Here is a 23,718-nt window from a genome sequence, read left to right on the forward strand (position 1 = left end):
TTTTAGTGTCATCTGCAAGCCTGCTAATCATGCCTTGTATGTTCTCATCCAAATCATTGATATAGATGACAAACAGTAACGTGCCCAGCACCAAACCTGGTGGCACACCTCTTATCACAGGCCTCCAGTCCGAAAAACAACTGTCCACCATCACCTTCTGCTTCCTTCCATGAAGCCACTTTTCTCTCCATTCAGTTATCTCTCCGTGGATCCCATGCGATCTAACCTTCCAGAGAAGCCTACCATGTGGAACCTTGTCAAATGCCTTGCTGATATCCATACGTACAAAGTCTGCAACTCTGCCATCAACAATCTTTTTGGTCACGTCTTCCAAAAACTCAGATTCGTGAGACTTGATCTCCAACGTACAAAACCATGCTGACTGCCTCTAATCAGCCCTTCTCCTTCTAAATGCATGTATATCTTATCCCTCAAAATACTCTTTAGTAACTTTCCGACCATAGCATTTGGTTCCCAAGCTTTACTCTGCAGCCCTCCCTAAATAGACACACAAAGGTCTTCTGGCACCTCACCTGTATTTTATGATGGCTCCTAAATCTCAGCCAGGGCACCTGCAATTACCTCTACTTCCCACAGTATCCTCGGATATATCTGATCAGGGCCGGGAGATTTGTCTACCTTCATATGTGTCAGGACTTGATGTGTGGTCGTTGAGGCAGATACAACAGCAGCTTTTAAGAGAGATATATATATATGGGTATGCAGGGAATGGAAGGATATGGTTCATGTGCAGGCAGAGGAGATTAGTTTAACTTGGTATCATGTGAACTGAAGGGTCTGGTCTTGTGTATTTTTCGATGTTCAATGTAAGCAAATCTTGCCTCATAATTGTACTGGAGTTCTTCCTATAAATGACAGGAATTCTGTGAATGTAATGTATTTGGATTTCACCCATCAGTATGGTGTAAATATGCTGTATGAGAGTCAAGCAGAGAAACATAATGGTAGATATCAGTGAAACTACATTGAAGTGGCAAGAGGTGCCCAGCGGTGTACCACAGGCCCAGTACAGGCAATGCATATTTAAATAACTTGGAGCTGGACACCAAAACAGATCAGCGTAATTGTGTGGATGACAAGAAAATAATAAACCACAAACGATATACCAATGGGATTTGAATAGGTCGAAGTCGTGTTGATGAGAGGCAAATGGCATTTAATGTGAACAAATGCAAGGTAATGAGACCAAGGAAGCATGAACAATGAGAATGTGAACTAAATGGTTCCAGAGGGACATAGCTCACAAAAACAGTACAGTGTGTGCAGTAGTAACAAAAGCTAACTAGATCCTGGCACAGGTAATGCCAAGAACTATCCCCATTGTGAGTTTCTTTTGCTCGATCATTGCAAGAACAGCGAATACACTTGTGGTTACTACAGCAAAGATATGTAGGCATCTGATTCGGCACAGAAAGAGTTGAAATAGCTCATTAAGAATACTTATTACTATAACAAAATTTATAGTAACAACATATCCATCGCACAAACCAGCCTGCCACATTAACACCATCTACATTTCATGCTGTCTCAGGAAAGCAGCCTACATTATCAAGGACCATTTTCACCCAGTTTATTACTTCCTCTCTCCTCTACCAGACCCAATAGATAACTGCCATATTGAATGTCCAAAAAAAATGTATCCTCCTCTGCCAAAAATATATATAACCACAAGTTCATATAAACAAAATTTTGCAGACAAAAATTGAGTAATAGTCAACTTCATATAAACAAAACTTGACTATTACTCAATTTGTTTCTGCAAAATCAGAACAGTAGAAAACTGGTTTGAAGGTAGAAATAGAGATTGGTGGTTGAGGGTCATTTTTTGAAGGCCTGTAACAAGTGTTGTGCCACAGAGATCAGTGCTGGATCCACAGTTGTTTATGTTCACGATTTGCAGGAGAATGTAAATGGCGGCAAATTTACGAATGTCACTATTGCAGATGACTGAATTGCTGGTATAATTGACAGAGAAGATGGCAAATTAGGATTATAACAGGTACTAGCTTGAAGATTGATGACCTGTACATATACATAAAAGTTAAAAATACATAAATTAACGAAACTGACCACTTAAGTGACTTGGATAAAAAAGTAGGTGATCTGATTAGCGAGTTTATAGAGATGACACTACATTTTAATTGTGGATAGTAAGTTCACAAATAATTATTCAGAAAGTAAATTAGTGAAAGTTTGAATAGGGAAATGGTAGCTGGAGTTTAATCTGGCAAAATGTGAGGTGGTCCATTTTGGGAGCGAGAGGAAAGTATGCAAGACTCTTACGAGCACTGATATACAAAGGGATCTTGGGGTGCAAGTCTACAATTCCCTGAAGGCTGCACTGCAAGTAGTATTGAATGGTAAAGAAGGCAAATGGTCTGCTTACCTTCATTGATCAGGGCATTGAGTATAAAAGTAGACATGGCGTGTTGCATCTGTATAAAACTTTGGTTACATATTTGGAGTACTGTGCGCAGTTGTGGTCATCATACCACAGGAAGGATATGGAGCCTTCAGAGAGAATGTAGAGGAGATTCACCAGATCTTGTCTGGGTAGGTAGGCATTCACTACAAGACGTTGGACAAATGTGGATTGTCCAAATTGAGCGGAGGAGTCTGAACTGATAAAACTATATAAAATTATGATAGCCATAGATAGGGAAGATTGAATCTTTCTCCCTGGAATAAAAGTGGCAAATACTAAAGGGCATAGTTTTAAGGCGAGAGTGAGAATGTTTAAAGGTGAATTGCAAGGAAAGATTTATTTTTAAACTCAGGTCAGTGCCAAGAACTTGCTGCCAGGGGAAATGGTAGAAGCAGATACAATAGCAACACTTAGAAAGCATTAGATAGGCAAGACTGTGGGCCAAAGAGCCTGCTTTTTTTTCATTCTAGTAATATATTTAAAAAAATCTAAAATCCAAAATCAGAATCAATGGTTCTGCACACTGAACTAAATATGTACAGAAGCCCTGACCTGGTTGCAACTTAAAATGATAAATGGCAACAGTGTCATCCAGAAATATTGTAAAAATCCAGTCCAAGGTGTTTAATACCATTGTTCATTTTTTGCTTTGTATTAAAAGGATTCTAAGTAAAATGACATTTATTTTTGATCAGACTGTTGGAGTAGCGCATCACACACTTGAAAAATATTACATTCCCGCATTTTAAATTGAAGAGCATAACCTGAAGGCCTGTATGTGAAAACAAACTGCTTTAAGCCGATGCTGCTAAATATAGTTACCGCCTCTCTTTATCACCAACCATAATTGTTACATTTATTTTCTGATTTTTATTTGAACACTCAGTGTTGCCCAGCAACAACCTAGAAGTACCTTCAGACCTTTAAATTCAATCATCAGTTCTTTTGGTCACGAACCTTTCTAAAAATGGATTAAGGGGATTTTTCTTCAGAAGATGTTAAGAAGTTATTGTAATTTTCAAACGAACAAATGTGAGCACTAAATTTCTTCAATATATTAACAACAGTTTTGCTTTCAAATCAAGTACATTCATATTATTTCATAACCAAAATTCATAACGGTTTGCTGCAATTCATAGGACTTAGAAAGGCAGACCATTCTTTGCAATCATTCTCAATGTGTGTGCAAAACACTTTATAATCAACCTGTTGTTTTCAATGTACAATTTGCTAATATGTTTAGCAAGGCTCACCAAGCATACATATTTCCAAGCAACATCATTAAAAATAAATTTGAGGGCAAAAACTCTGATTACTTTCCATTAGGCTTGTCGGTTTCTAATTACTGACAGTAACCATTCATGAGGGGATTTTATTCACATCACCTTCAAGCCATTGCTGTTGAGCGATGGAAACATCTGATGGAGAACAAGGAGAGATGGGAATGACAGAACTCCTGCCGAAGACCAGAACTCCAAAGTGGGCATGCCTTGAAGAGAATTTGCAGTGCACTAGTGGTATGGAGACACGAGACTCGAGCAAAAAAAAACCCAAACTGCAACTCAGCAGGCCATCTGTGGAGACAAGGAATGGTCGACATTTTGGGTTGAGACCCTCCAAAAGATTGCCATATTTAAAAAAAATCTGCTATGAAGGTTGAAAAATCAGCCACCCTCATCCCGTCCGATCTAGATGCCATACCAAATATGTAACATATCATTGATTCTTAACCAGGCTTGAAATGCCCACTCAGACCATCACAATTGCTATTTTCAACCAGAAAAGTGATAAAACCAGAATGGCCACTTGGCATTGTTCTCTCGGCCAAATTCAGGCACAGAAAAAGCACTTTCCTGCTAGCATTACAATTAATATGCCAGGGGTACAATCTTGTTATGTTAAGTTGGAAGATATGCTGGAAGCAGTCCCAGATAAGCATTACAGTGAGATTGCAACTTAGCGATCTTGCAGAACAGCATGCAATAAACAAAGCCAAGTAATCCCACAATCAACAGATCTAATCAAAGCTTTGTAATCCTGCCATATCTTGTCACAAAAGCTGGTCCAGGGGTAAAGAGCTAACAGGAGGAGGCATTTGCGTCATCAACTGTGGCAGGATCCAGCATGCAAGTATTAAAGACAAAGATGAAGCAGGAGCATCTAGACTTAGCCAGAATCATTTCGGCATTTCAGCTTCCTCCTAAGACCACCACAAATCAAAAAGGCCAATCCTCAAACAATCCATTCACTCCATGCATCATCAAGAAACAGGTGAGAGTATTGGATCAAGCTAACTTTAGAGACCATAACAAAACACCCCAGCTGTAACACTGTAAATAACCATACTTCTATCCAAGTAATTTCAGTACAATTACACCAGCAGCATCTAACCAAGCAAAGTGGAAAATTACCCATTAATGTCCCATCTCACAAAAAAAGGTCAAATCCAGCTAATACCTGTCCTATCAATCTACTTTCAATTAGCAGCTAATCATTGAGTGTCATGAAAATTATATCAAATAACGCTTACACATAAGCGACGTAGTCATTAATAGCTACCTTGTATCGCTAGGAACACTCAGATGCAAACTTAATTGAAATCTTGCTCCAAATGAAAAAACAGACCATTTGCCATTTCCAAGTCAAAAGGACTGCCTTTGGTGTCGAAAAAGACTTGACCGGCATGTGCCACCAAATGACACCAGAATGTGTCAAAACTAAAATCAGTAGACAAAAAGGAGAAAACACTCCCAATGATAGGGTCTCATCCTGTACAAAGGAAGAACAGTTTTGGACATTAATTATAAATGGAGAATCTAACATCTATGCCAGAAAAATGATTGGAAAATTTCTGAGGCACAGGATTGGTCTGCACTTGGAGACCAAAATTAATCAAGGGTAGCCAGTGTGCCTCTAAAGGGCAATCCCATTTGGCTCATTTAGATCAATTTTTCAGATCTAACTAAATGTGTTGAAAGGATAATGTGGTTGATGCAGTCTACATTTACTTCAGTAAGGCCCTTGACAAGATCACAAATGAGTAACTGGTCCAAAAGCTAAGAGCCCTTGGGATCCAGAGCAATTTGACAAATTGGATCTGAAATCAGTTTGGTGGAAGGATGCAGAAGTCAAGAATTGTTTTGTGATTGAAACGTTGGGACCAGCTTAAAGTGTAGGGAACAGAACTGAGATGTTGGCTGTTTGTTATATATATTATCTATCTGGATATGAATGGAAGAGGTATGATTAATGTGTTCCCAGATGACACACAAAAATGGTGCTGTTGATAATGATGAAAGTGGTCTTCAGAAGGATACTGACGAGTGAGTTAAAAGGGAAGAGGAATGGTCGATGAAATTTTAGGAGGACTAATAAGGCTGGAAAATGCACAAGGATTGGAAGGTTCTTTGGGAGTACTAAGGAGCAGAGCAACCTTGGAAAGCAATATCATAGGTAGACAAGGTAGTGTTTAAGAAGACAAACAGAATTATTTCTTTCATTTGTTGGGACAGAATACAATAGAGAAGTTACAACTATCTAAAATATTAGTAAGGTGACATTTTGGGTACTACGTGCCATTCTGGTCACCACAGAACAGTAAGGGCATGATTGAATTGGACAGAGTCCAGGAACATTTGCCGGAGTGTTGCCTGGTGTGGAGCATTTCAGCTATGAGGCTGTTTTTTTGCAGTGGAAGAGTGTTTTCCGGGGGCGGTGGAGACACCCAACGAGGGTATAAAATCTATGAGTATATATAGGATAATGACAAGATGAGAACAGGATGATGAGAAAGACACCACCTACAGGTTCCCCACCAAGTCACACACTAGTCTGACTTGGAAATTTAATGCTGTTCTTTCATTGCTGCTGGATCGATATCCCAGAACTCACTAACCAGCAACATTATAGGAGTACTTTCACCAGAAAACATGCCTCAAAGTGGCTCACCACTACCTTCAGAAGAGCAATAAATGAAGCTCTTGCCAGCAATGCTCGCACCCCAAATCAGAAATTAGCATTCCACTCCATTTCCAAAATTGGAAATTTTGGCTTCAATGAAACAGAATGAGAAAAAAAAAAGAGTACAATATAGAACAGCTACTATACTGCACGTTTTGCCCATGGGACTGAGTTTAAATGGTCTAACCTTTCCATTTTCAATAGAGCAGTGGCAACAGCACCATCTAGTGACGGTTTTGAAATAAGAAAAAAAAGCGAGATGCTATATATACAAATAAATATTTATGTTAGTAATGCCATATATTGTGCTAAAAATATTATAAATTATTAGGCTACAGTAACAGTTGCACAAATGTGATAATCATTTGAACTGAAAAAAATGATGCAATGAAACAGATAAAATTTGCTTTGGATGTGCAGTGCTAGGCAGCCCTTTACAGAAAGAATGTGGAGGTTTTGATAGGGTGCAGAAGAAGTTCTTAGAGGATGTTAACTATAAAGAAAAGTTGGACAAATTAGGATCATTTTCTCTTGAACGTTAAAGTTTGAGGGGCAACGTGATAGAACTATATAAAAATTCTGAGAGGTATAGAAAGGATAGACAGTCAGAACCTTTTTACCAGGGCAGAAATGTCAAAGTACATTAGATTAGATACTTTTATTGTCACATGCGACTGGCCACAGTGAGGTGCTTTGTTTTGCATACCTAGGCATACTTTAAGATGACAGGGGCAAAATTTAAATGAGCTGTGCGCAACAAGTTCTTTACACAGAAAGCAGCGAGTCCTTGGAATGTGCTGACAGGGATGGCGAAGGAAGATACTATTGTGGTATTTAAGGGGCTGTGACCTCCACCACCATAGAGAACAATGCTAAAGGAGGATGACAAAATTATACCACCTACTTCCCCCACCAAGTTGGAAATGTAGCGATTCTTTACACAGAGAGTGGTGGGTGCTTGGAACGTACTGGTAGGGCTGGCCTCAGAAGATACTATGGTGGCATTTAAGGAGCTAGTGGCGGGCTGAATCATTTTGGTTCCCAACCTTCCCTTGTCAGGATTGAACTCTCACGTGGACTGGCGTGATCTGGGCCGACCAGGGGGTCCTGGGGGCGGGTTAGAATTTGTGTGTGGGCGGTTAGAATTTGAACTCGGGGATGCGCATGTGAGCGATGGGGTAGTATTGGTTAATTTAAAACGGAGTGTTTACACAATGCATGGACCTCTACAGTGGTGACCCTGACGATCCAAAACGGCCTATTTTGGATTGTATCATGTCTGCAACACAGACCAGCAGAACGCAGTTTTGATCAAACTGCCCGCTTTCTGGACATCACAGCCCCACGTGTGGTTTCAATAGGCTGAAGCCCTGTTCCACATCCGCCAGATCACCGCCAATGCCACCAAATACTACTATGATCTCAGTGCACTGGACCAGGACACCGCCGGGCGCATAATCGATTACCTTCGCCACCCACCAGCCAATGGCAAGTACGAGGGCCTCAAAACGCTCCCCATGCGCACTTTTGGTCTCAGCCGCCACAACATGGCAGCCAGACTCCTGCACATGGATGGCCTAGGCGACCCCAAGCCGTCTGTGCTTATGGATGAAATGCTCGCCTTGATGGACGGACACAAGTCCTGCCTCCTGTTTGAACAGGTTTTCCTTGAGCAGATGCCTGAGGACATGCGCCTGCTCCTTGTGGACGACGATTTCACCGACCCCCGACGGCCTGTGCGGACATGCTGTGGCAGGCAAAACAGCAGAGTGGCGCCACCATCACCTGGGATCGTCATTTGGGGAGGCGTTTTCTCGTGGACACGCAAGCAGAGGTTAGTGTTTTGCCCCCATTGGGTGCTGACTCTCATTCCGGAATGAGGGCCATTCTCTGGCCGCCGCCAACGGCAGCAACATCAAGACGACAACCGCTGCTGGACGCCGATGTCCTCCGGGCGCACTCCCCGCTGGTCGACGTGAAGGGATGTTAATTCTGAGACGACCGAGTCGATCGCCTTGCACCATGCCGAATTGACTGCGCCACATCTCGGCTAGGTGGCCTTCTCTGATAACAAGTACGCCAGGATCTTGGCCGGTTTCCTTGACATCATAACACCACAGGGGGAAATGGACATAGTGAGCGGTTCAGACAGCCCGTGGGCATCCCCGCTTCACATGGTCCCCAAAGCGTCTGGGGGCTGGAGACCCTGTGGGGACTACCGCCGACTCAATGACGTCACAATGGCCGACTGGTACCCTGTCCCTCACATCCAGGACTTCACGGCCAATCTGGACGGTGCCAAGGTTTTTTCCAAAATCGACCTGGTACATGGTTACCATCAGATTCCAATCCACCCGGACGACATCCCCAAGACGGCTCTCATCACCCCGTCTGGGCTCTGAGTTCCTATGCTCAATGAGCAGGGCCTGGCCATCAACCTTGCCAAGTGTCAGTTTGGCCTCCGTTCCATCAGCTTCCTCGGCCACCACATCAACCAGCACGGTGCGGTCCCGCTCCCGACCAAGGATAAGGCCATTATCAAGTTTCCCAAACCCTTTTCGGTGAAGGGATTCCAATAGTTGTCGGCATGGTCAACTTCCATCACCGCTTCGTGTCAGCAGCCGCCAGAATCATGCAACCGCTGTTCAAGGCCCTGGCCAACAAGCCGAAAGAGCTCGTTTGGAACGACACAACCACGTTCGCGTTCAACAATGCCAAAGAGGTGCAGGCAAAGGCGATGATGCTGGTACATCTGTGGGCCAACGCGCCAACAGCTCTCACGGTTGATGCATCTAGCACAGCGGTGGGCAGAGTGCTGGAACAACTGATCAATGGAAGCTGGCAGCCCCTCGTTTTTTTCAGTCGTCACCCGAGACCCCCCCGAGCAGAAATACAGCGCTTTCGACCGGGAGCTCCTCACATTCTACCTGGCCATCCGGCAATTCCGCGACTTGCTCAAGGGCAGGGATTTCACAGCTTTCACCGACCACAAACCGCTCACGTTTGCCTTTGCCAAAGTGTCTGATCCCTGGTCATCCCGGCAACAGCGTCACTTGGCATACATCTCACAGTACACGACTTGCGTCCAGCACATCGCAGGCAAGAGCAACCGTGTGGCAGATGCTTTGTCCCGCACCGCCATCAATGCCATCCACACTTTGGCCCCAAGTGTCGACTACACGGTCGTGGCGGCCGCCCAGCGAGAGGATGAGGAGATGCTCGCCTACCGCACCGCCATCTCAGGCCTGTGTTGGAGGATGTGCAATTCGGGCCCGCTGACTCCACGCTCCTTTGCGATGTGTCCCAGGGGACTTCATCCCGGCGGCATGTGGACATCAGAAACTGCCCACGACCACGCTGACACACCTCCTTGAGAAGGTGGGCACGCTCTCTCCTGTCCCAACGTCCCGCCATGGACTCGCTACCACGTACATCTCACCCACCGTCCACGACTGCCAGTACGTTTTCCTTTGCTGCGATTCCTACCGTACGCCACTGCAAAGGCTTTACAAGGGACCCTTCAAGGTACTGCAACACGGCACCACGACTTCCGCCATCAACTGGGCGGAAGGCACAAGACTGTCTCCGTGGACCATCTTTAGCCGGCACACTTGGACATTGATCAAACAGTGCAGGTGGAACAACCCCCTCCGCAGAGGGCATCCACCGTCACGACCGCACCTGCCCTCATCTCTGCCAGCTGCGACCCCGAACGCAGGAGACATGTACACGAGATCAGGCCGCCTCACTCGTCAACCTAACCGCCTCCATTACTCTGGTTCTGGGGGGGTCATGTGTCGGGCTGAGTCATTTTGGTTTCAAACCGTTGTTTGTTGGGCTCGAACTCTTGCGTTGACAGGCGTGATGTGGGCCGACCTATCACAGGGTCTGGGCCTTCGCATGCGAGCGGGTAGAATTTGAAGTCGGGGATGCATGCGTGAGCGACGGGGCTGTATCGGTTAATTAAAAACGGAGTGTTTACACAACACGTGGACCTCTACAAGCTTTTAGATAGGAACATGGATGCGCAGAGAATGGAGGGTTATGGATCACGTGCAGACAGAGCAGATTAGTTTTGGCAACATGTTCTGCATGGACATTGTGAGCTGAAGGGCCTGTTTCTGCGCTGCACTGTTCTGTGTTATAAAGATGTCCAACATAAAAGTCTGCCCCTCTCCCCACCCTTCAAAAAGTGCAACATGATCTTTAATAGTTAAACAAAACTTAGTTTAGTATCTCATTTCAAGAATTGTACCCGAGAAAATAATGCACTCACTGCAACCCTAATTATTGCGTTGGTGCGAAAGTTAATAATACGTTCAGGACTTTAAAATAACAAACAAAATCAAAATACGGGAGCTATGCTAAATGAACTTCTATGAATTAACAGCTGACTGCAGAATCAAGTGACAAACCCCCCATGTTACTCGGCCATCAATAGCTTATTTTCATTTTGGAAAAAAGCAAGTGCCAAAATAACACTCGAGGTAAGAATGGCTTTACTGTGTGATGTAGGAATGTAGAAACCAGGACCTGCAGATGCTGGTTTACATCGTGCTGGAGTAATTCAGCGACTCAGGCAGCATTTCTGGAGGACGTGGATAGGCGACATTTTGTGTCGGAACCCTTCCTCAGATGGATTTGTGGGGGCGGGTGGGGGGTAGGGTTGAGGAAAGCTAGAAGAGGAAGAACAAAACGTCGCAGGTAATAAATGGACACAGGTGAGGGAGGTTTTAGAGGAAGGTGGTTGGAACAAAGGCCAAAGATAAAAGCAGAAGGTTTGAGACAGGACTAAAGAGTTACGAATTGTTAAATCTAAAAGAGGACTGTAGGAGCAGGGGGTGGGAAGTACCCCCATCGTTTAAGAAACAGTTAGACAGGTACATGGAAAGGACAGGTTTGGAGGGATATGGACCAAGCTTGGATATGGGTTGCAAGCTATCCAAGACGTGCTGTTCCTACGGTTTGCATGTGGTCTCACTCTGGCAATGGAGGAGGCCCAGGACGGAAAGGTCACTGTGGGAATGGAATGGGAGGCTAAAATGGTTAGCAACCGGGAGATCTTGTAGGCCAAGGTGGACCAAGCACAAATGTTCAGCAAAACGGAGGCTAATGGTTGGATTTGGGATACAAACACCACTGCAGCTGCAAATAGTCTACAGGATAATACATAATTTCCAGATGGACAACTTTAAACTACACTGATCATATTCCGGTGATGGAAAAATATCGCCACAAAGTACAGGTTTGTACAAATTAGAAGAGGCCACTTATTTCCAATTTTTCTGCATTTTGTTGGCTTATTAACACATATTTCAGCGGCATTTTATTAAAATAGTTCCCTGCCAGTCAACCCATGCCATATCTTAACCCCACTTTTTTTCCTCTTCCTTCTTATTCCTTTCATGATTTTTATTTTGTCCCTACAGCAACATATCACCGCGTCTATTCTATCTGCAAACCATGCAGTTCCCCGATTATGTCCCTTGCTCAAACCCTCTCAAGGCGACCCAAAGTTTTAGTTTTAGAGGTACAGTGTGGAAACAGGCCCTTCAGCCTACCAAGTCCATGATGACCACAGATCACCCATTCACATTAGATCTAATTTATGTTATCCTACTTTCTCACTGACTTCTAAGACACCGGGAGCAATTCTATCGAGGCCAATTAACCTAAAACCTGCACATCTTTGGGATGTGGAAGGAAACCGGAGGAAAAGCACGCAATCACAGGGAGAAAGTGCAAATTCCGCACATACACCCAAGGTCAGGATCAAACCTGGGATTCTGGCATTGTGAGGCAGCAGCTCTACCAGCTGCACCACTGTGCCGCCCTTAATCTGTAGCCTCTTCTGGTTTACCAACTGGAACTCAGCCTTTGTGAGAAGCAACAACTTGTGCAGATCTGACATCTTGTAATAATCATCCGCTTCTTTAACCTTCTCCCTCCAAGTGCCCATCAGCAAGGTACATATAGGAATACGAATACTTTATTGTCACATGTGACTAGGCACAGTGAAATTCTTTGCTTGCATACCCAATGTATACAAATAGCGGCCACCTACAGCGCTACTAAAGTTACAAAGCACGGCGGCTCCTCCTTTTGTCGTGTCCCCCCCCCCCCCCCAACAGCAGTACCCCCAATCCGGGTCCCCATTGTCCTTTGTTCCCCCTCCTATTGTCCATTGTTCTCCCCCCACCTCCCTCACGGCAGTCCCCTCACGCTGGGTCCTCCATTGTTCTTCTCCCCCCCCCCCCCTCACGGCGGTCCCATATCATCAATGCCCTGCGTAGACACATCCATGAAGAACACACACGGAAACAGCAGAGGGTCAACTGACCCATCACCCAATATTGACCATGGACAATTTGGCTTCAGCCCTCAACTTCTCTTCTGTGCTACACAACCCCCATTTCCCAATCTTTAAAAAATGTATCTAGCTGCACTCTAAATACTTTCAATGATCACGATCTCCACAATTCTCAGGGAAGAAATGTGCGAGTACGTTGGGATATGGGGGGGGGGGGGGGGGGGGAAGCAGCAGTAAGGGAAAGAGAGATGGAGAGTGTAGGTTACCCCAGTGTTCATCTCCCATCTCCATTTTCCATTTCTCTTTCATCCTACTTTTTCCCCTCCCCAATCACGTCCATCCAAATCCTTACCTCCAGTTTAACGTTTCACTGCACTCCTTTTCGTATCTAGCCTTTGTCACCCACCTGCCAATTACTGCCCTTCCACACCTATCACTCACCAACCTTTGTCCCATCTCTCTTATTCAGTTTTCACCCGCACCCCCCTTGTCCAATCAGTCCAAAGAAGGGTCCCGACCCAAAACGTCGCCTGCCCACAGATGCCAAGCGACCTGCTGTGTTTCTCCAGCACTTGCAGTCGTTTTCTGCTCCGTGGGCAGTTATGATCAATTGCGTTGTTCTTAACTTTTACGCAATGGTGTCATTCATGTTGATCTGATTCTCTAGCCGGGCAATAGTGGCAGGGTCGACATCGACTACTGTTGCAGTGCATGAGACTTCAGCCAATAAACTTTTAACTCCAAACTTTACATGATCTCTCAAAAATCATCCCTTCCAAGAAGAGGAAAACAAATTCTCACGTTCACACAAATTCCTACCTCTAAAACATTGTCATTTTTACAATATTCAAGGCATCATAATTTTTTTAATTTCATTTCACTTAGCTCTCATCATAAATTTCACCCTGGCACTACAGTGATCCACTTCACACCAGACATTTATTGGACTGATCCATTACAATCATGCAAAATTACTACTCAGAAGAGGATATAAAAAAACTTTTAAAATAAAACTTAAAATCAAACAGAGCTTCAGATGCACAGAAAGAGGGGGGAAATGGTTTAAGAAACAAAAACTCACTTTAAAAAAAAGCTGAAACAAAGACATGCTGCTAAGATTTATGGCCCCAATAACATATTTTGTCCAGCTTGGAAGCCCTTTGGGAAAGAAGAAATTATAAAGTGATTACAGAAAAGAATTACCAAGATGCTACCAGGAGCAAAAGGCTCAAGTTTGAAAGATGCATCTGAGAAAATGATGGTCTTTTGAACAGAACAGAACAGGGGGGTGCTGAGGAGGGAAAAGGGGAAATCCCAGCCTGTGTCAATGAGACAGTGGATGGAAATGTTATACTGTTATCATACGAATGTATGAAAGGTATTATGAGAATTCTCTACCAAGGAACATACTTACATAAACTTAGGTACAGTAAAAATAGGAACCCATCTGAAACAAAATCCACAGATCAAGAGCAGTAAAATGTATTAATAAAAAAAATATTTCCTTACACACTGGGAACCCAGAGGCGAACTGTTTTATCTCGTGAAGCAGAAGCCAGTAAATGACCAGAGGGAGAGAACTGGATTGAGAGAACTGCATCTTTGTGACCAACAAATCGATAAGCTCTCATCTGTGGTTTCAAATTCCAGACCATGACACATGAATCCATGGATCCTGTTGCTGTAAAAGAAAATACCCATTATATTTTAACTATTAATTATTAATAACAATTAAATTTTTAAAAAATTTAAATTTACATTTTCCAATAATTGGCACAATTTTCTTATAAACTTTCCTACCTAAAATTAATAAAAATACCAGAACCAAACAGCAATATCTTTGGAACAGTGATTTCTATGAATATACAATTATCCTGCACCCTATTGAAAGAAGCTGCAATTAAACCAATGGCATTTTGTTTTTTTGAAGGCAATCCCCTTGCCCATTTCAACACGAGCTACCCAAAGACTCCTTGCAAAAGTACTAGTGTCAGGCATCCTTTCCCTCAACCTTTCCTCCATTGGCATTGAGTCTATATACAGTTATTATACACCCTCCGAGTCATAGAGTCATAGAGTGATACAGCGTTGGAACAGGCCCTTCGGCCCAACTTTCCAACACTGGCCAACATGTCCCAGCTACACTAGTCCTACCTGCCAGCATACGAGCCATATATCACTCTAAATCACACTCTAAGTATAAAGATGCTCCAACCAAACCTCCTCCAACAATTGCGTGCAAACTACTTTCGGGAATCACTGGACACACAACAGAGCAAGACTGCATGAAGGTTCAGGAGGTTTGAAACCAATGGAACCCTCACTGGTGCTCTGGGGATTCAAGAGGGAATCTTGAGTTTTCCTGATATTTAGAGTGGTCTTGGAGAAAATAATCAACATTAAATGAACAAAGCAAACATCAAAACAAACATTTAAAAAGGCAACTATCTGACTGCATTATTAATGTGGATAAAATAGATGATGGTGCCACCCTGTGGCAAAATATGATTATGCTGAACTTAATTGCCAATTATAAAACACAAAAAATTGGCTGTGACAGATGACCAATGTTGCTCTATCCTATATATCTTTTTTTAAATGCTTAAAGGCTGATAATTGGCCATGGCTCAATCAACACTTTCAATTCTGAACCACCTTCTCATGAACCTTCCCTTCTCCTCTTAAGAATGATTAGTCTGAACCTGAAATTGTCTACGCCTTTAACAAGAAAAAGATTAGCACTTTCATAACACCATTTCTGTTTCAGGACTTCCAAAATACTAAACACACAATGGGCCACACATGTACCATGTGTCTGCGATTGGCTGAGTGACAGCACTAGTTTTCGCTGCACTCCATTATTGAATTCAAATGGAATACAGCTATAATGTCCATCTTTCTAGTTTCCTTTAGCATTAACCTGCAAGGGAAAAAACACAATCATCTCCAAGATGCTGCACAAAGATCAGACTTGGCACAGGTTACAAGTCCTTATTGACTTCGATGGGAATCATAGGGCATACATTTAGGAGATTAAATAAGGTTATCACAATAACTTTTATAGTTGTAATTATTTATTTTAGAAACAGTAGTTTTTAAAAAGCCATTAGAATTGACAGCAGGTTTGAGATATGACAAATTTCCACAGCAAGTTTGTTCTAAACAGCAAGTTTGGTCTTATGTTAAAGCCTGTCACAGGATTTCAGGGAATGAACTACTGCACCACGCTACCCAAGGCCTTGTACTATCTGGACCTTGCCATCCAATTTGAGAATGTGGTCCAGCAAAATCAGCTCTCTACATCCAGTCAAGATATGCACAGACACTCCCCGACTTACGCAATAGGCGACTTACCCAAACAATTCTGTATTCAGTCCCGAGTGCAATCAAGACATTTTATAATTTCCACAACACTGTACAATCACTCATTTGCACTGGAAATATGGCAGCAGTGCTTACCCAGAAGGCTGCCCACCACAGAAAGTGTCCCACCACAGAAAGTGTCCCACCACAGAAAGTGTCCCACCACAGAAAGTGTCCCACCACAGAAAGTGTCCCACCACAGAAAGTGTCCCAAAGGCGCAATGGAGCTCAAGCTGGCAATGGCGGCAGTGCTGACCTAGAAGGCTGCAGTTAGAGCCTCCACGGCGAGAGTCAGTGATTCCGACTTACGTAATGTCTGACTTACGCAAGGGTTCACGGAACGTAACCCTTATGCAAGTCATGGAGTGCCTGTATAGATATTTGGTGTCTACAGATGACATTGTTCGATAGCCAGCCAAATCCACCAAGACGCAGATAATGGCATTTCTGCACTGTGGGAAATACTAATACTGATTGCTTCTCGTGAAAAGACCTTTTACATTAAAAGTTATGTAAATTTATGCAAACATACGATTCTGTGCTAGTCAGCTAGGTTTTCATTTCCAATTCCAATTCAGCAGCAATGTCTGTTGTGCTGACATTTGTAAGCAACAGGATTAGGTGCAATTATGATAACCTTCCTTGTAGCTCACCAAGCAAATCAAAACAGTTAGCCATAGACTTGGGCACATTAGTACACGTTGAAGTATGCACTTGGCAGTACACGGGTACTGCTGGAAGCGCCGCTGTCTCACAGCTTCAACAAACCGGGTTCAATTCTGACCTCTGCTTACAACTGCATGGACTTGGCAGATTGTCCTTGTGATCATCTGGGTTCTCCCTTTCCAATTCCAAAAGCCTGTTGATTCTTATATTAATAGCTAAATTGCCTTAGTGCAAGTGGACGTTAAGAGAATCAGTGGGCATTAATGGGCATGTGAATAAGAATTATTTGGGGGGAAATAAGTGAGATAATGGGATTGACACTATTTCTGAGATTTGACATAGACTTGATGAATCAAATAGCTTCCTTTTCTGCAAGGAGACATACAAATGATTGCCAATTCTTTTTTTCATAAGTTAACTGTCTGTATTCATCCATTGTAATTGGTTATATTCTACTGGACCTGTAAAAGCATGTGGTATTGACAGGCATTTGTTCCAGAACTTCCTTTCTTGGCTTAGAGAAGGAAAAGTTAAGCAGAACTTTTCCTAATGTCATTGAGTAATGGAATAATGTTCATGTGACTAGAGATCATGCATAGAAAGCACAAGAGAGGTAGAGCTAACAAGTCATTTACTTTGTGACCAACTTACTCTGTGACCAATCCCAACATTTGTATTAGTTAACTTTAGAGATACAGCCCTTCAGCCCACTGAGTCCATACCAACCATTGATCACCAGTTCGCACTAGTTCCATGTCAACCCACTTTCTCATCTACTCCCTACAAAATTTTCTGTAGCAGCCAATTAACCTGTAATCCCAGGGGTCACCAGAGCACCACGTGGAATGCCACGTAGTCACAGGGAGAACATGCAAACTTCACACAGATAACACCCAAGAGCAGAATCAATGCTAAGTCCTTGACAGTATGAGGCAGCAGCTCTACCTGCTGCGTCGTTGCACTGCCAGCACGGTGTATTCTTAATGCTGTAGTCACTTTCACCATCTAGAGCAACAGCAAGTCAAGTTCATGATACCCAACATAAAATTGGATGTTATGATTGTAGGTGATAGATAGAGATGTTGATTGATCTCAGATTATAGTGGGAAAAAGATCTTGAGGAGCACCATTTTGTTTAATATCAGAATAAGTGGCTTATTGTGCTCTTGCAGCACAATGTCTTGGGGATACATCTTCTGATTTATCTGACAACCTCCCCCTTAACTTATGCCTCTCCCTAAACGTTATTAACAGAGCTTGATCAAGAAGTGAAACATACCCAATTGCTTCATGTTAGCATTAAAGTCAATACTTGTGATGGTGTCACGATGGCCTTTAAAATGCTGTTCCAACGATGGATCCTCCTGTAAAAACAAAAGTTAGACTAAATGTGATTGTACAAATCTTAATCACAGTATGCAACATTTTAAATAATAGTGCATGTCATATCTCTGTGTAAAATACTGTTCCATAAAAGACAATTGTTCATTTTTTAAAACATTGATCAGCTTGCAAGGAAACCTTGCAGCATTTTTGTTCTGCTAACCTACAATCACAGAGTTGCAATGGAACGTCTGATGGTCACTGACAGTTCTCTGGCTACGAGGGGGAGTTGAGGGTGGGATGGGTTTGGGTGGGGGGGTATAGTTTGACAGGGAAATTGAGAGTCAGAAAGCACTGGAGTATGAGCTGAGCTTAGCTGAGGGAAACTATAACTCCACTGTTACAGTCCAGGACATTCTCAGACTACCCAGCCAATGAACAAATTTAATATCAGGAAAATGATTGTAGGTTGAAAATTCTCTAGTCTGGTGTTCTTTGGTTTGGCAACTCTTGGGGTCCAGTATATTTTTTAATCTGTAGCACAGTTCTGTACAAATTAACTATTTCTAACTAAGATTTAAAATTAAAATCTGTACTAAACTGCAGCTAAACCTACCAGTTCAACTTTGGCAATGGCAGCATTTCCAACTAAATGAAACTTTGGGTTGTGGATGGTTCTCGACATCCTAATACAACCCTGGGAGGATCTATACTTAAAAAGAACAAATCTCCTCCCCAGAGGAAGATGATCAGAGGTGATTTCTGTTGTCCGGCAAGGAGATGCACACAGTCTAGGCAGCTATATAATGTGGAACATTATGGGGACATCCACTTTGATAGAATATATAGAAAAGTTAAATTGGGTGTCCTTTCACATGAGTAACTGAAAGGTAATATGCAGGAAAAGCTATCAAAGAGAAGGCAAATAGTATTGGTCTTTATTGCATAGAGCCCTGTTGAGATTGAAAGTCAAATATTGCAATCTCTCTATGTAAGGAATGATCTACTTCCAATAGCTGGAATGCAACAAAAATTCATTAGATTGATTGATTCCTCGAAACTTGTGCTGGTCCCAAAAGAAGAGATAAAACAGAATGGGCCAGTCTCATGATTCTGGAGATCTCATTAAAACACACTAATTCATTAGGGGCATGACAGAGTAGACGTAGGAATGATGATTCCCTAGCGAAGGCATCTAGAACAACCATTACTGTCTAAAAATAAAGATTTGGTCATTTAGAACTGAAACAAGGAGAAAGTTCTTCGCCCAGAGGATGGTGAATCATCTGAATTATCTCTCGAAGGCAGCTGATTCTCTCTCTAAGCTCAGGCACTGAGGAGATTCAAGACGGGGACTGAATCATTTTTGGATATTGAAGGGAATCAGGGGATACTGGATTATTCTAAGGTAAAAAAGACACGGGCGCTTATTGGATGTGGAGAGGATGTTTCCACTAGTGCGAGAGTCTAGGACTAGAGGTCATAGCCTCAGATTTCTACCTTAGAAATACCAATGCTGCTGGCAATATCACTGTTGCAATATACCAAATCTAATGTGACCCAATGCCCACAAACACCAAAATAATGACAACCAGATAAATTGTATTTTGATATGATTTGCTAAGAGATAAACAGGACACCAGGAATAACTCCCAAGATCTTCGTCACAATACTGCTAAGGGTCTTTGTACATCCACCCAAGAATCAGACTTCTGCTTAACATCTCATCATGAAACCTCTTACAACATATTACTCTCTAATAACCATTGAAGTGCCAGGCAAGATTTTTGTACTGTGCTCTGAATGAGCCTCCAACCCCAAAGGCAAGGGTGCCACCAAAAGAGTCAAACAAGTGGAATCAAACAAGGACTGGAGTTGACTGACACAGAAAAGATGAGCAAATCCAACTAAAGGTGTTAGCAGTAACAAGCACTGGAACTATTTCAATATTGCATTGGGGACAAAAATGTGACTTGAAAAAAAGGTTCAAAACTAAAAATACATGAAGGACAAGTCTGAATTTGGAAGGTTTCAGTGCATTCAACAATTTGAGAGAACAGGGAATTTTGTACATCAATCAGCTGCTTGTGAGCAGTGAGGGGCACAAGCGAGACATCTTAAAAAAACAAGGCGGCTGAAATGCTGGAATAACTCGGCAGGTCAGACAGCATCTGTGAGAACGTACTCCATTGATGCTGCCTGACCTGCAGAGTTACTCCAATACTTTCCGTCATTTTTTTTGTAAACCAGCATCTGTAGTTCCTTGCATCTTCTCTTAAAATAGCGAAATCAGCTAGTAATCAGACATCATTACCATCATGGACAGTCTGTCAGTTTCATAGCCGGTGGCTACAGAAATTGACAAGAATTGCACCTATTGACACGTGTTATATTATACTTTATTTAATCACTCAACCGTTAGTGCTTTGGCAGTAACAAAAATAAACTTATACCTATTTTAAAAACGTTATTTTTTGCAAATCGTGCACAAAGTAACTTTAGTTGAGAGTCTAAAACTCTCTTGCCTGTAACCCCCTTGACACAATTGTTTTAATAATGCGTTTTCCCCCCATAACACTTGGTTTCATAGCAACACAACTACTGCACAGCCTTGTGGCAGGACTACCAGCATTTGCACAAAAGATTACACTCTGGTTTAAAATATTGGGTCACAGGCTGGTCCGTTAAATGACAAGGTATCTGTGAACAGGAGCACACATGTAGAGCAGGGCCTGATATTGATCTGTTATGGGCTCACGTTAATATGAAGAGATTGCACCGAGCCAGTACCCATGCATGTCCGGGCAACCTGCAAAGTCCGGGTATCCAGCCCAGGGTGACGGGGCAACTAGGGGGTGGGGGGCAACTAGGGGGTGGGGGGGGCAACTAGGGGGTGGGGGGGGGCAACTAGGGGGTGGGGGGGGGGGCAGCTAGGGGGGGGGGGGGCAGCTAGGGGGTGGGGGGGGCAGCTAGGGGGTGGGGGGGGCAGCTAGGGGGTGGGGGGGGCAGCTAGGGGGTGGGGGGGCAGCTAGGGGGTGGGGGGGCAGCTAGGGGGTGGGGGGGCAGCTAGGGGGTGGGGGGGCAGCTAGGGGGTGGGGGGGGCAGCTAGGGGGTGGGAGGGGCAGCTAGGGGGTGGGAGGGGCAGCTAGGGGGTGGGAGGGGCAGCTAGGGGGTGGGAGGGGCAGCTAGGGGGTGGGAGGGGCAGCTAGGGGGTGGGAGGGGCAGCTAGGGGGTGGGAGGGGCAGCTAGGGGGTGGGAGGGGCAGCTAGGGGGTGGGAGGGGCAGCTAGGGGGTGGGAGGGGCAGCTAGGGGGTGGGAGGGGCAGCTAGGGGGTGGGAGGGGCAGCTAGGGGGTGGGAGGGGCAGCTAGGGGGTGGGAGGGGCAGCTCGGGGGTGGGGGGGCAGCTCGGGGGTGGGGGGGCAGCTCGGGGGTGGGGGGGCAGCTCGGGGGTGGGGGGGCAGCTCGGGGGTGGGGGGGCAGCTCGGGGGTGGGGGGGCAGCTCGGGGGTGGGGGGGCAGCTCGGGGGTGGGGGGGCAGCTCGGGGGTGGGGGGGCAGCTCGGAGGTGGGGAATTAGGGGGTGGGGAGGGCAGCTAGGGGTAGGGTGGGGGGGCAGCTAGGGGGTGGGGGGGCAGCTAGGGGGTGGGGGGGGCAGCTAAGGGGGGAGGGCAGCTAGGGGGTGGGGTGGGGTGGGGTGGGAGCTATGGGGTGGGGTGGGGTGGGAGCTAGGGGGTGGGGGGGCAGCTAGGGGGTGGGGGGGGGCAGCTAGGGGGTGGGGGGGGCAGCTAGGGGGTGGGGGGGCAGCTAGGGGGTGGGGGGGCAGGAGCTAGGAGGTGGGGGGGGCAGCTAGGGGGTGGGGGGGGCAGCTAGGGGGTGGGGGGGGCAGCTAGGGGGTGGGGGGCAGCTAGGGGGGGGGCAGCTAGGGGGGGGGGGCAGCTAGGGGGTGGGGGGCAGCTAGGGGGTGGGGGGCAGCTAGGGGGTGGGGGGGCAGCTAAGGGGGGAGGGCAGCTAAGGGGGGAGGGCAGCTAGGGGGTGGGGGGCAGCTATGGGGTGGGGGTGGGGGGGGCAGCTAGAGAGTGGGGGGGGCAGCTAGAGAGTGGGGGGGCAGCTAGAGAGTGGGGGGGCAGCTAGAGAGTGGGGGAGCAGCTAGAGAGTGGGGGGGGCAGCTAGGGGGGGGTGGGGTGGGGGGGGCAGCTAGGGGGTGGGGGGCAGCTAGGGGGTGGGGGGCAGCTAGGGGGTGGGGAGCAGCTAGGGGGTGGGGGGCAGCTAGTGGGGGGCAGCTAGGGGGTGGGGGGGCAGCTAGGGGGTGGGGGGCAGCTAGGGGGTGGGGGTGGGCAGCTAGGGGGTGGGGGGGGCAGCTAGTGGGGGGCAGCTAGGGGGTGGGGGGGGCAGCTAGGGGGTGGGGGGGGCAGCTAGGGGGTGGGGGGGGCAGCTAGTGGGGGGCAGCTAGGGGGTGGGGGGGTCAGCTAGGGGGTGGGGGGGGTGGGGGGGCAGCTAGGGGGTGGGGGGGGCAGCTAGGGGGTGGGGGGGGCAGCTAGTGGGGGGCAGCTAGGGGGTGGGGGGCAGCTAGGGGGTGGGGGGCAGCTAGGGGGTGAGGGTGGGGGTGGGGGAGGCAGCTAGGGGGTGGGGGGGCAGCTAGGGGGTGGGGGGCAGCTAGTGGGGGGCAGCTAGGGGGTGGGGGGCAGCTAGTGGGGGGCAGCTAGGGGGTGGGGGGGGCTGGGGAGTTAGGGGGTGGTGGGAGGCCGCTGGGCGCGGGTCAACCAAGCCGGGCAAACAGAGTCAGACACAGGTTAGCGACGAGACGGGCACCGGTCCCCGCGCACGGTGAAGGCCGCACTCACCAGCAGGGAAGTCATGGTGTTGACGCTAAGGCAGCGGTGGTGTGGATGATGGCGCCGCTGTGCCCTAGGCCGCGTTGCCGTGGTTACCGTCGCCCTGACCGGGCACGGCTCCCGCGTAACGCGCCGCCGCTCCGCTAAAAGGGGAGGGCGAACCCCTCCGTTAAAGGCACACAGCTCAGCCGACAAAAAATATATTCATTCACAACATGCACACCTCCCAATTTCTGAAGACCATCCCCATATAAAGGCTCCAAAACCAAAACTACTTGAAAGATGAATATGGGCATTGGAAGGAACTGCAGATGCTGGTTTAAACCGAAGAGAGACACAAAATGTCTATCTCCACAACTTGATCAAAAAGGCCCACTTCAAAATGTAATCACTACTCCACTCACTCCGACCTGCGCGAGATAACTACAATACAATACAATACAATATATCTTTATTGTCATTGTACAGGGGTACAACGAGATTGGGAATACGCCTCCCATACGATGCAATAAATCAATTAGCTAATCAATATTAATTTAAACAACCCAATGAAACAAATTAGAACAGTTTTAAAACAGAATAAAGTGCAAGTAGATCTGTGCCGGATCACTGTGCGATGTGACCATCCGGCTCAGCAGGACCGGTTCATAGCAGCTATGGCCCTGGGGATGAAGCTGTTCCTGAGTCTGGAGTAACTCAGCAGGTCAGGCAGCATCTCTGGAGAGAAGGAATAGGTGATATTTCGGGTCGAGACCCTTCCTCAGTATCTGAAGAAGAGTCTTGACCCGAAACGTCACCCATTCCTTCTCTTTCGAGATGC

The 23,718-nt window shown here is 45.8% G+C and overlaps 1 protein-coding gene across 2 annotated transcripts in view; it reads right to left on the reverse strand.

The window, feature by feature from the left end:
* The window catches only part of poc1a (POC1 centriolar protein A), an 83,179-nt gene extending 60,153 nt beyond the window's left edge, over positions 1-23,026 (reverse strand). For both annotated transcript variants that reach the window (XM_078413796.1, XM_078413795.1), the window contains exons 1-3: positions 22,908-23,026; positions 18,025-18,109; positions 14,226-14,397 (exon numbers count right to left, since the gene is read on the reverse strand). In XM_078413796.1, the coding sequence (XP_078269922.1) occupies positions 14,226-14,397; positions 18,025-18,109; positions 22,908-22,922 (272 nt within the window). In that variant the 5' untranslated portion in view covers positions 22,923-23,026. The remainder of the gene's footprint in view (positions 1-14,225; positions 14,398-18,024; positions 18,110-22,907) is intronic.
* Positions 23,027-23,718: the final 692 nt, after the last annotated feature.

The sequence above is a fragment of the Rhinoraja longicauda genome, chromosome 17 (assembly GCF_053455715.1).
Source record: "Rhinoraja longicauda isolate Sanriku21f chromosome 17, sRhiLon1.1, whole genome shotgun sequence".
Classification (NCBI taxonomy): domain Eukaryota; kingdom Metazoa; phylum Chordata; class Chondrichthyes; order Rajiformes; family Arhynchobatidae; genus Rhinoraja; species Rhinoraja longicauda.